Consider the following 12,987-nt stretch of genomic DNA (forward strand, 5'->3'; position numbering starts at 1 on the left):
ACAATGAAAGCAAATCTCTAAAAGAAACATAAAGTGTGGTTTCATTTATATAAGGTCACTATATGTAAAAATGAATATTGTTTAGGATTATCATTTCATGTGGTAAAATCATAGTGTAGAACAAGAGAATGTTGAAAACAAAATTTAGGATGGTAGTTACCTCTAACGGGATGTGGAATAGGTAGGATCTACACCAGATAGAAAGGTGACGGTGCTTTTATGTTTCTCTTACAATGGGTGGTGGGTAAAGAGTGTTGCATTTCATTCTTTTTATTCTTTTCTTTACATATACAAAACTAATTAGTATGTAGCATACTGATTTGTCTTAGGCATACTGAATTATTAAGTGTGATGTTAGAGCATAGTAGTGGGCAGAGTAGTGACATCCAGACTTGAAAATTTGCCTCTGGAGTTTGGGTTTAAAATGACGGTAGGGAATGTTCATGAATTCTGGGTCAGAAAACTAATTGAGAATCATAAAATCACATAGATATAACTAACTATACAGCTATAGTTATAGTTCTATATTACAGATTATATTATTATAAACTATAATATAGTGTATAATATAGATAAATATATAATTAACTGAAATAAGATGAGGAACTAGGAGACAGGGAGAGGAAAGGAAGATATAAAAAAATCATTGTACAAGACAAGGCATTAGGGTGATTCCTAACCTGAATTCTAGTGGTTGCTATGGAGACACAAAGGAACAGGCAGTTGCTAGACCTATAGCAGAGAAATGGCACATTTTAGTATAAGGTTCTGCAATTAAAGGATTTTGAAAAGAAAATGTTTTCTGTCATTATCAAAGCAGACCAAGTGAAAGCATGAACAATGTAAGGGTACTGGAATTGGCTAGTATTGTAATTAAGAGATGAGAGTTGAGTCTGAGCTATGTAGTGGATAATTGCGCCATTTTTTCTGCTGCTGTAGAAAAGAGGAAAGTAAATCAGGTTTCTCATGCATCGTTTCCAGCTCCTCCTAAAATTACTTCATCATCTAACACCTTTCTGCAATTATTTATATGTTGAATAGGACCATCAGCCCAATTCTTAGGAGTTTATAATTCAGAGACCATTTAAGGCTTCCTACAAGTTTTATCAATTGATTCTTCTCTTAAGGTGTAGAGAATTGATTCTTCATTTATATTACACTCTGTGATATGAGTTTTAAAGTTTGTAAAACTTTAAAGTTTTAACTCTCATTTCTTAAACTTTTCTTTAGAACAAACTTAAAGGCTAGATTGTAAGTTTCAACATAGGTACAGTAGCTGAAAATCTGGTCATTACCCCTTACAGACAGAACAATTTATACATTGTGTTTAGTTATCTACTTTTAACAAAATTGCAGTTGACTTTGCCAGGAAAAGAAAGCATAAAAAAAAAGCAAACAACCAAATACAATGTACTCTTTTCAAATATGGAGAAAATCATTCAACTGAATGGATTTTCCAAGATATGGCATGGTAAGTTAGGCCGTGAATTATTCAACAGATCTTCATTAAACTCCCTTCATGTGTCAGACACTTTTCTAGTAATTTGAGATACAGCAGTGAACAAAGGAAAGACTGTAGCCAAGAAACTGAAATCCTGTGGGTGTGGTCAGTGAGTCTGGAGAGAAGGTACGCTATTTTGTTGCCTTCATTATGACAGATATCAGTGAAGTTAGAATGAAGCTGTGAATAATTCCGTTTTGGCTGTTCAGTTTTATTTATCCTTGAGGGCACAGATCAGCCTTCTCCACTTAACATTCTTAGTCTATCTTCAGTTCAGTTCAGTCGCTCAGCCCTGTCCAGCTCTTTGCGACCCCATGAATTGCAGCACGCCAGGCCTGCCTGTCCATCACCAACTCCTGGAGTTCACTCAAACTCATGTCCATCGAGTTGGTGATGCCATCCAGCCATCTCATCCTCTCTCATCCCCTTCTCCTCCTGCCCCCAATCCCTCCCAGTATCAGGGTCTTTTCCAGTGAGTCAACTCTTTGCATGAAATGGCCAAAATATTGGAGTTTCGGCTTCAGCATCAGTCCTTTCAATGAATATTTAGGACAGATTTCCTTTAGGATGGACTGGTTGGATCTCCTTGCAGTCCAAGGGACTCTCAAGAGTCTTCTCCAACACCACAGTTCAAAAGCATCAGTTCTTCGGTGCTCAGCTTTCTTCACAGTCCAAATCTCACATCCATACATGACCACTGGAAAAACCATAGCTTTGACTAGACGGGCCTTTGTTGGCAAAGTAATGTCTTTGCTTTTCAATATGCTATCTAGGTTGGTCATAACTTTAGCCTATACTAATTTTTCTTATAGATTCTGTGTATTATTTACACATCATAAATTTTACCAGCTTATGTACACAGTGGTTCCTTTTATCATAAAAATTTTCAGTTCAACTATCATTAGAAGCCAGTATTAGAGCATTTCCCTCATCCCTGAAAGATTAGGTGCTCTCTGTCCCCATGCCCAGGCCCAGGTGGTCGCCAGTCTGATGCTTGCCTCTTGAAATGTTTTTTTCTGAATATTTCATGTAAATGAAATCATACAATATGTGATCTTTTCCATCTAGCTTCTTTCCACTTAGCCTGATTTTGTGATTCATTCATGTTATAGGATAAATCAGTAGTTGGTTCATTTTTATTGCTGAATAATATTCATATAATAATGATACAGATATACCACATTTTGTTTGTCCATTCACCAGTTGATGTCCATTTGGATTGTTTCTAACTTTGACTATTATAAAAATAAAAATTAGTAATAATCAGTAATGTTAGGAACATCCATGTGTAAATTCTGTGGAATTTTAAAAGCATTTTTTTTGTTGTTTGGAAGAGACTTTGACTGTCAAATATATTGATCAGGATATTAAAGGTGAGAATGATATCATCCTGTCCTATTCTTTGTTCTCTGTATTGTCTTATAAATGCTGTGTGAATTCTTATTATCAGTGATTGATTTACTGGCTAAAGATTAAAAGAATGAATAAAGGTAAAAATGCAGTATGCATTACTCGTAAAGTAATGCAGGGAATAGCAGGTTTAGGGGTGAAATCATCTGTATATTGTTTCAATAGAAACTACCTAGAATTTCTAGTGTGCTGGGTTTCTACATTTGTATGAATTCCTCAGGTCAGTTTCCTTAAGGCATATCTTGGCTATTTACTGCTCTAATTTGGGAAGGGTAGAATAGCAAAAGTAGGGGTCTGGTGGTATATGCTAGTTTCTTCTACTAATATATGCAAACTAACCTTAGGAGCATCAATTTGTTCAGTAGAGAGTGCAATTTAGAGTTTTAAAGGTTTAATTAAGGCTGAGGATTTTGCTCTCATGCGTCCCAGTATGTGAATGACTAGAATGAAATGGACTGCATTGGTTGTCCTTCCTTAGTGTGAATTCATTACCAGTTCATAGACTGAAAGGCAGTGCTATTTCTCTGTACTTGTAAGTGGGTTAATAGGGTACTCTACAGGAAATGGGAATCAATTAAATCTCTTTGCAGACAGAAACTGGAGTTCAGGGTGATACAGCATGTGAGCTCAGTGGCTTGCATTCATGATAATGATGCCAGACTGTCAGCAATTTGCTGAGCACATTCAAGGGAAAAGGAAAGCACTCAAAAGCTCCCCAGGCCAGTCCTGTAAACAAAGTGAGAAGTCAAAATAGATAAAGCTCTTTGGCATAGGAAGGGGGACAGAATAATTCATTAAACAAACCATAGGTTCTTATAAGATACAGACTTTCATCCCTCAGGCACCCTCCCTACTTTCTTTGATAACGTTAATTCCAAATAGTTGAATAAAATGTAGAAGTTGTTATGATATAGGCTACATGAAAGATCAGAAACAATAGCAAAGGAAAGCTCTTTGTCCCTTTGCCCATCTCTATACAATGTGACTGGGTTTACCATGTAAAGTGAAAATATTTGAACAAGAGCCAACATACTGAGTGATTTTTAAGTGCCTGACACTATGTTAATTGATTTATATGAAATAGTTTATTTAAACTTTGCCACAAATCAATGAATTAGGTGTCATGTCAAATTCCATTTTATGAATGAAGAAACTGAAACACATTAAGTAATAGGCTCAGGTCACATGGTAAGGGATGAAGCCAGGATTCAGCCCTAAGCAGCTGGCTCCAGAGCACATGTTTATAATCTGATGTTCCACAGTGTTGCCTATGCTTTGATCATTCTGTTAACACATCCTCTGGATGAGCTAAAAAGCATTATCCTTCTTTGTTGAAAATAACCTTGGCAATAGGTTTTCAGACTCAGAGAAAGATAGAGAATATATGGAGAGTTGATTTTATTCTTTGGGTATCAGAGAAAGATACTCCATAGGTAACAAAGATAATAACTTGGTAATGGTTAAGTCACCAGTACCTTTTCATTGACGTGGTTAGTCAGAATTACTTGTATTTCATTAAATTTCTCTGATGACATTTCATTACCAGTTCTTTACTGTTAAGTTGGTTGCCATGTGGGACTGTGCAACATGTCCTTAAGACAAGCCTCTGAGGGAGGCTTTTGAGGAGCCCAGAGAGATGAACTGAAAGGATTCTAAGATGCCAGAGAAAAGTAAAAAGGGGGCACAGAAAGTAAGGATAGTGGTCTGAAGCAAAAGAGCCAGTTAGTTTTAGTGTCCAGGCCAGAGCCGTTTATAGGCTAGTCTGTAGATAAAAAAATTGTTTTTCACAAGTCTGCTGTATTTCAAGTACAAGATGTTATTTTTTTTTAGTATATTAGTTGAAAGAGTTAAGATGATGGGTTTCAAAACTAATTGTCAGTACCGCAAGTATCGAGCCCCTAGAGAGTTTGTATTTGCAGGTTTGCTGTGTGTTGATAGCTTCAATAGGAAGACTAGCATGTAGCTAATTTGTCTCTCCAAAAGGCTTTTCATGCCAGGTGGGTTTTTAGGGAATTGGGCCCTTGGAGTTGTTCCTAGAAGTTTGTCTGCTACACTGAATAATGAATGTGGAAGCCGATTGAAAAGTAGTAAAGGGATGGGTGCTATGCTTTGCTTGATTTTCTGATGAGGTAGACTGATAGGGACTAAATGTTTATGGCTTCATCTAGACTTGATATTATGGGATTTCCAAACATTCTTCAAATCCTACTTAGGTAGATGCTAATGTAGAAGTGGATGCTGATCCCTTTGCAAAGACACCATTCCATGGTCAAGTCTAGTCAGAATTAGTTCAGTTCAGTTCAGTTGCTCAGTCGTGTCCAACTCTTTGCAACCCCATGAACCGCAGCACGCCAGGCCTCTCTGTCCATCACCAACTCCCAGAGTCCACCCAAACCCATGTTCATAGTCACAATTAAGTGATACACAATTAAGTGACTTTGTTTTTGGTGTTAATAGAGCACTCATTTGAAATGTGTTGGTGAGCTCCAGCAGTGTAGTTGCCTCACACAAAAGAAAAATGACTGTTTACGATTCATGTTTTTAAAGTATTGCATCTGTTCAAACTCAACAATGCTAATGTTTATCATCAGAGAAATACAATTAGCAAAATTCATTGGGAGTCATTTTTAAAGAGTCATTTTTTAAAATGAATTGAGGTAGACGTCATGCTTGCAGTTGTTATAATAATTAAATTTCACATTTATCTGTAAATGTTATAATATTCAATTTTTTGCTTTGCATCAAATTTACTATGTAGTTTGAAAGTCAAAGAGTAAGATCTAAAAAAAACATGACTGATTTTTATCCTTTACAGTGTTTACTCTTGGGCCTTAAATTACTAAATATATAAATATTCTTCCCAGTTTCCAGGTATTAATTTCATCTTTGGTTAAAGCTGTTCCAGATTTATGGTATGTGATAAAGGCTTTGGTAGACTTCTAAATCTTATTTTATCTTTTTTATTATGAATGCCTTGGAAGCCAGTTGAGTAACATAGTTATACTTTTGTAATTAGAATTTTATAATCTAGATTTAATTAATACAAGGATGATAGTTCTTCACTGGTGATACTATCTGTTTGAATTATTAAATTTTTTCTAAAGAGGCAGCTCTCCAATTAGGGCTTTATACAACTTAATTAGCGACTTTACAATAGATACCACCCAGGGCACTGTGTATTCATACTTGGCACTGTAAAGTTTGCTAGTTGCAAAACAGGATTACATGCGTCTTTCATTTCCTAATCTGTTTCTCTTCGTCTTTTGCTTCTATTATCTGAGTATAAACAGATAAATAGATTCAATAACTACCAAACAACACTGCTAACTTCAATAACAATAAATACTGAGCTTTAGTTAGAGCGAGTTTTGCTAAACAAGTGATTTGAATTTGAAGCTTAGGGTACATACTAGTTCTGTAAATTACTGCACTTTACTTGCATAAAGTATATTTCTGCAAAATGACTTGTATAACATTTGCTGTCAAATGTTTGGTAAAGCTAAGGCTTTACCAAATAGGTGGTATTGATAATTTATCAACAAGGTACATGTAGGGGGTATACTCAGATGTTTTTCTATCTTTTGTTGGAAGTTTCATTCTGCTGCTTTTGCTGCTGCTAAGTCGCTTCAGTTGTGTCCGACTCTGTGCGACCCCTTAGACGGCAGCCCACCAGGCTCCCCTGTCCTTGGGATTCTCCAGGCAAGAACACTGGAGTGGGTTGCCATTTCCTTCTCCAATGCATGAAAGTGAAAAGTGAAAGGGAAGTCACTCAGTCGTGTCCAGCTCACCAGGCTCCTCCATCCATGGGATTCTCCAGTTTCATTCTACCTAGAGCAAAAGCACGATTCCGAGATAGCTCAGTTCAGTCACTCAGTCATGTCCCACTCTTTGCAACACCATGGTCTGCAGCACGCCAGGCTTCCCTGTCCAACACCAACTCTGGGAGCTTGCTCAAACTCATGTCTATTGAGCCTTAGCTTTGACTGACAGCAAATGTTATACAAGTCATTTTGCAGAAAATATACTAAATTCATGTCCAAGATGGTTCCCGTCTCAAATTTTATTTCCAGACTTGCCAGGAGAAATCTTAGAATGAGTAGACCACGAGGGAATCCACTGTGGACTGTCACACACCAGCGCCTGTCTTTTTAACTGGCAAAGGCAGTGTAATAAAGACCCTGCCTCCTGCGATGTTAAGCCGTGAAAGGTCCTTGAATTTAGACAAAAAGCAATTCACTGTAGCTGGTGCATCGATAAGAAATGTCAGCAAGTTCCCTCAATCACTGGGGTGTTAGAGTAGGAGGTGGGGGTGAGGAGCAAGGGAACGGCACAAAGCTTCTCAAGAGGAAAATTGACAGTAAATGAATATATTTTTAGACTCTCAGGAATAATAATAATCTTTTGTGAGCCATATTTTAAGAATGAAATATAGAGATGGAAAACTGCTAATAAATTCTATCAGGTCAGGAAGGCTATAAATACCTCATATAAGACTTTTCTCATTTATCAAACCCTAAGTAATTCTATAGCGCAGATGTACAAATAATGTTGAAGTGGAATATATTTTGAATATTCTTAAAACTATTTTATAAATAACTTCATAAAATATCAAACTTCGGTATTGTATTTCAAATTCTGCACTGTTGTGACTTACATTCTCAGTAATTGAATTGACCTTTTTTAGGACATTGATTCCAGCATGGGAAAGAAACAGTATTTTGAAATACTGCAAAGTCTCCTGTCCTACATCCATTTCATTTCACTTAAAATTTTATTTACTGGGAGTGATTCCAATGTGGATGGCTCTCTTTGCAACTTCTAGTGGTCATGTTTGGCTTTTCATTGTATTCATACCATTTTTTCCCCATGTGGGCTTTGAATTGTGTATTTTGTTTGATTATGATCTGAATGGAATATTTGCCAGTTACATTCAAGGGCTTCAGAATAAAGCAAAAGACAGAAAATAAGTATCTGCCTAAAAATAAAGCACAATGTTTGGAAAAAATGATACCAAATCTATGAAAACTTAAAACGAGCAACTCCTATGACTCAGAGCTTATACCTCTTCACTGAGAAATATGCACAAGCATATTGTTGCCTTATTGATGTCAAAGCAAAATTATTTGTTATCTATAGTTACAGAATGCAGAAATATTTTTAAAGTTGTATAACGATGCAGCACAGATTGTTAACAGTATTTTCCTCTGCAGGTCATAGACAAGAAGATTTAGGGTGTTGAATTTACTAAAAATGTTCCAATTTCTACAAGAAGAATGCTTTAAGATAATACTTGTAACATTAAGCATTACTTGTAATATTAAAATTTTTAAACGGTGTCTTTAAATGATTTTTTATATCAGATGCTCCAAAATTTCCCAAAGAAAAAATCGACCCTCTTGAAGTGGAGGAAGGTGATCCAATTGTCCTTCCATGCAACCCTCCCAAAGGCCTGCCACCTTTACACATTTATTGGATGAATATTGGTAAGTAATGTTCTTTTCTATCAATAAGGGGACATTTTAATTTCACTCATTGTGTCAAATGACATACGGAAATGAAGGATACAAAATCAATATGAACTTATGATGTGAAATCAAGTATAGTTTAAAAACTATTTCCATCTATAGTCTGCTCTGAGTTCTGAATATACATGAAAGCACTAGAAAGCCACTGAATATGTCTTGATTTTGTCATATCTGGAAAGAGTAGAGTCTGTTAATACGATACAGTATGTCAAGTTGAGAATGGCTTGTATCTGTGTTGCTGGCTTTATATTTCTCTTTTAATATGTTGCACTTACTTAATACAGTGATGCACAAATTATTAGTAGTATTAGAAATTAGTATGAACTTCTGTGTTTAATTTTCCAAAAGCTATCATCAGCTCTTGCACTGGGATTCTAGCTTCTTGTAAACCCTACTTCTGGCATGTGCCTTAGCAGGTCTATCTAAATCTTTTCTCATTGTGACCCATAGAGAAAAGTAATAATCGTACAGGATTTGGAAGAAAGCAAAAGAAGCTACTCTTGGTTGTAGCCAGAGTTCCAGATTGCATCCATCCTAGAACCTAACTAGGCTGCATCATGGCAGAGGGATTAATATCTCAAACACAATTTTGTGAAAATCTGTTTTTAACAAATATGATCCTAATATAATAAAAGTAATAATTAGGCCATTATCTGTTTGGACTAGTTTTCAAATAAGTCAGTGCAGACCCATAGAACAGAAGTAGAATCCTAAAGGGTCAGGAGAGGTTGAATGCCCAGACTAGTTGTCCATCAGTGTACTTCAGTTAATGGTGATAAGCGCTCTCTCAATGATTTTCTTGTTGTTTTTTTGTGTTTTACTTCTTACTCACTAATAACTTCTATAATAAGACCAGACTTGGGAGGAATAGGAAGAGCCTACATGAAAAATAAAATAATATGAAAGGAAGGATAATGAAAAAAAGGCGACAAGGCATAATAAAGGACAGTTGCCCCTTTTAATGAAAAGATATTTCTCTTCCAGAATTAGAACACATTGAGCAAGATGAGAGAGTATACATGAGCCAAAAGGGAGATCTGTACTTCGCAAATGTGGAGGAAAAGGACAGTCGGAACGATTACTGTTGCTTTGCTGCATTCCCGAGATTGAGGACTATTGTGCAGAAAATGCCTATGAAGCTAACAGTTAACAGTTGTAAGTTGAAATAATTTATTGTGCCAGCATGAATGTGGAAGACAAATGTGTCTGTAATTTTATTCTGGTTGAAGCCAGTTAAAGCTGGGTTGATATTTTCCAGCATTGTTTAGTTTAACTCTAGAGACTCCTTCCAGATGAAAGAGACATCTGCAGCTGCACATCAACAGTAGCTCTGTCTCCTGCAGCCAGAAAATCAAATCTCAATTCACAGGACAAGTGTATTTCACTTGATGACTAGAGAGTCGAGTCATTTTCCTTGTATGAAATACAGAACAAAATTCCAGGGTTTTCTCAGCAAGTCTCAGGCTCAGAATCTCTGTGATTTCAGATAAACTGGCAAGGCTGAAAATGTAGGAGAAAACAACAGAGTCAAAAATAACAAGAAGTAATATTATCATTTTTATCACATCAAACTTTTCTATATTTCCCCAATTGGCAAAGTTATTTGAATTGCTTCTCTTTTCCTACTTGATTCTGCAGATGGCATTCTGGGTTCTTAAATTTGAAAACTGTCATTATTAGTCAAAGAAATAACCAAGATTCAAAGGGCAGAGATAATCTCCAGAAATTCATTGACTGAATAACTGGCTCTGGTAGAGTCAAAAGTTGGCATGACCATTCCATTGTCTAACGTGGTTCATAATTTTTTCATAACTTGGTTCATCAATTTGTTGTGTGTTGATTCTCTGTGCCAGGGCTTCACTATAGCATCCTTCAGCAACCTTAGTTGTCTTTAATGGAGCTCTAATTTGTGTGCTTTCCACTCGGATTTCATCTATGGTAGCTCAAGATTAAGCTCTTCATAAATATTATTCAACTATGTTCCCAAAGGCGCTGTTCTAGTGAAGTATGCTTATACCTCATTTTGTAATTTTTGTAGGAGAAAACTATGGCTTTTCATTGTTTTGATGTCAGCATCTACCATTATGTTTGTGAGTTTTTTCTTCCATTTTTTATTTCAGTAAAGCATGTTAATGACTCGAGTTCATCCACAGAAATTATTTCCAAGGGTAAGTTGATGACATGTAGAATGTTGACATTTATTTTCACCTGTGGTTGCTCATTGTCATCTCAGAATTTGAACTTTAATACCTTCTGAGTTTATTAATATACTGGTACTCTTAGTAAGGAAAAGGTTAACATAGAGGGTTCTATTTTCTCCCATCCCCATTAAATGTATGTAAAAGGGGGTACTATTTACGAATGCAGAACTATATAAATACACCTATATACTTAATGATATAATTACCATAAGTAAATAAATATACATATATAGCATTATGTTTTTCATGGAGTAATTATTATGGATCTCCCAAAATGCCTCTTATGGTTAATCAGCAGTTTGGCAGAGAGCTGTTACATGAAGAAAGGAAAAAGCAATGGTTGAGTGTAAGAGAAGTAGAGAAAGCATTGAGTGTAAGAAAGTCAAATGGTTCTTTTCCTTTCTAGACCTCTTGAAGTACTTACTACACAACTGTCCATTGTGATTCAGTGAGAAAGAATATAAGTTGCAGCATTTTCCAAGCTCACTTGTCTATGAAATGGTTTTTATTATTTAAAAAAATTTTTTTGCCCATGGAACATTTAACCAAATTATATAGTAAGTAGTTTTTCTACAGAGAAAAGAATCACTTGTCTGAATGCAACAAATATGTCTTTTATAACTGGCACCAGCAATGAACCCTCCATGATAACTTTGGTAATCTAATATACTGATAACATCACCAGGGCTGGATGAGGGCTCTCCTTGCTGTGCCCTCAGTTTGAAAATGGACTGATTAGGTGTATATAGGCAACATCGTTTCCTTTGAGGTCAATAACAGAAACATATATTGTATCTTTTCAGCACTCAATAAAATCATTACACATGGATGGGAGGGGAGTTTGGGGGAGAATGGATACATGTTTATGTATGGCTGAGTCCCTTTGCTGTCTATCTGAACCTACTGCACGATTGTTAATAGGCTGTGCTCCAATATAAAAGTGTAAAAAAAAATCACACCATATAATACATGTTCATATTTTTCAAAAAACAAACACTTGTAAGGAAGCTATGGCAAGGTACACACTGCTGTCAGTACCTTTCATTCCTCTACTCTGATAGCAGCCCTCACCTCTACACTACACATATCACATCAAATCACATTGACATTGGATGTGAAACATAATTTGTGTGAACACTTGGAATGGAAATCTGAATCTGCATCGAAAATGGAAGCTTCCCCATTTTCCATTGTATTTGAAAGGCTTCTTAGGAAAAAAGGGGCTTCTCCAGTGGCTCAGACAGTAAAGAATCTGCCTGCAATGCGGGAGACCTGGGTTCGATCCCTGGATTGGGAAGATCCCCTGGAGAAGGGAACAGCTACCCACGCCAGTATTCTGGCCTGGAGAATTCCATGGACTGTATAGTCCATGGGATTGCAAAGAGTCGGACAGGACTGAGTGACTTTCACTTTAGGAAAATAAGAAATGGAACATTTCCTCACCAGTTACTGAGATGGCTTGTAAATCTTTTTGTACAGCAGTGTTTGTCTTTGAGGATATAAGACTGAAAGTAGAGTCACCTCATTGATAAATTCATAGATGCCTGGTATGCACTACAGGCTTCTTGAATCAGAGTTTCCTGGGTGTAGGGACCAGGAAACTGTATTATAAGAGGAATCCTGTCAGATACTTAGGCACATTCAATTCAAGAAAAATACACAAGGCCATCAAACATGACCAAGTATGATTAAAATGTGGAATATAAAGCTATTGACTGTCAGTGAACTTAAGGCTTTCATCAAGAAACTAATTATCTTGAACACTGTTTGAACTTCTGAATTTGAAGATGTGGTTTGAATCGTAACCTTTATAAATCTTGATGCAGCACCTAGGTAATGTATCTGAAGGGCAACCCATGCTTCCTGCTAAGAGTGGAATCTATTTAAATAGGAATATATTAAAATGTGTGAAATATATGTGAAATAAATGTGTGAAAATAAATTAAAATCTGTGTGTAAATATACACACACACACACACAGGTCCATATGGTTAAATATGTTTTAGCAAGGATTGAGTGCCAACGGAGTTTCTTAGTTTGAACAAAATCTGAGTCTTTTCTGTTCTGTTCTGTAGCAAATTCAATCAAGCAGAGAAAACCCCGACTATTGTTGCCTCCTCCTGAAAGTGGCAGTGAGTCTTTTGTCACCATCCTTAAAGGGGACACCCTGCTGCTCGAGTGTTTTGCTGAAGGCCTGTGAGTAACTTGACCCTGTTCGTGACTTTTTCCATTCTGTTCTGTAAAGAATAAGGTAGCAGTGAAGAGTGTGCCTGCATGCATCTTTAAGAAATGATTTCTTTAGAAGAGGAAATCCTGTTACTACATTTCTGGGGAAAGTAATTTGCACTTC

At 36.3% G+C, this 12,987-nt stretch overlaps 1 protein-coding gene across 11 annotated transcripts in view; it reads left to right on the forward strand.

Annotated features, from left to right (window-relative positions):
* The window catches only part of CHL1 (cell adhesion molecule L1 like), a 224,732-nt gene that overhangs the window by 141,216 nt on the left and 70,529 nt on the right, over window positions 1-12,987 (forward strand). For 6 of the 11 annotated variants that reach the window (XM_027522309.1, XM_027522314.1, XM_027522320.1 and 3 more), the window contains 4 exons: window positions 8,272-8,394; window positions 9,421-9,591; window positions 10,557-10,604; window positions 12,713-12,833. In XM_027522309.1, the coding sequence (XP_027378110.1) occupies window positions 8,272-8,394; window positions 9,421-9,591; window positions 10,557-10,604; window positions 12,713-12,833 (463 nt within the window). The remainder of the gene's footprint in view (window positions 1-8,271; window positions 8,395-9,420; window positions 9,592-10,556; window positions 10,605-12,712; window positions 12,834-12,987) is intronic. The other 5 variants (XM_027522315.1, XM_027522317.1, XM_027522318.1 and 2 more) reach the window with 1 other exon arrangement.

The sequence above is a fragment of the Bos indicus x Bos taurus genome, chromosome 22 (assembly GCF_003369695.1).
Source record: "Bos indicus x Bos taurus breed Angus x Brahman F1 hybrid chromosome 22, Bos_hybrid_MaternalHap_v2.0, whole genome shotgun sequence".
NCBI lineage: Eukaryota > Metazoa > Chordata > Mammalia > Artiodactyla > Bovidae > Bos > Bos indicus x Bos taurus.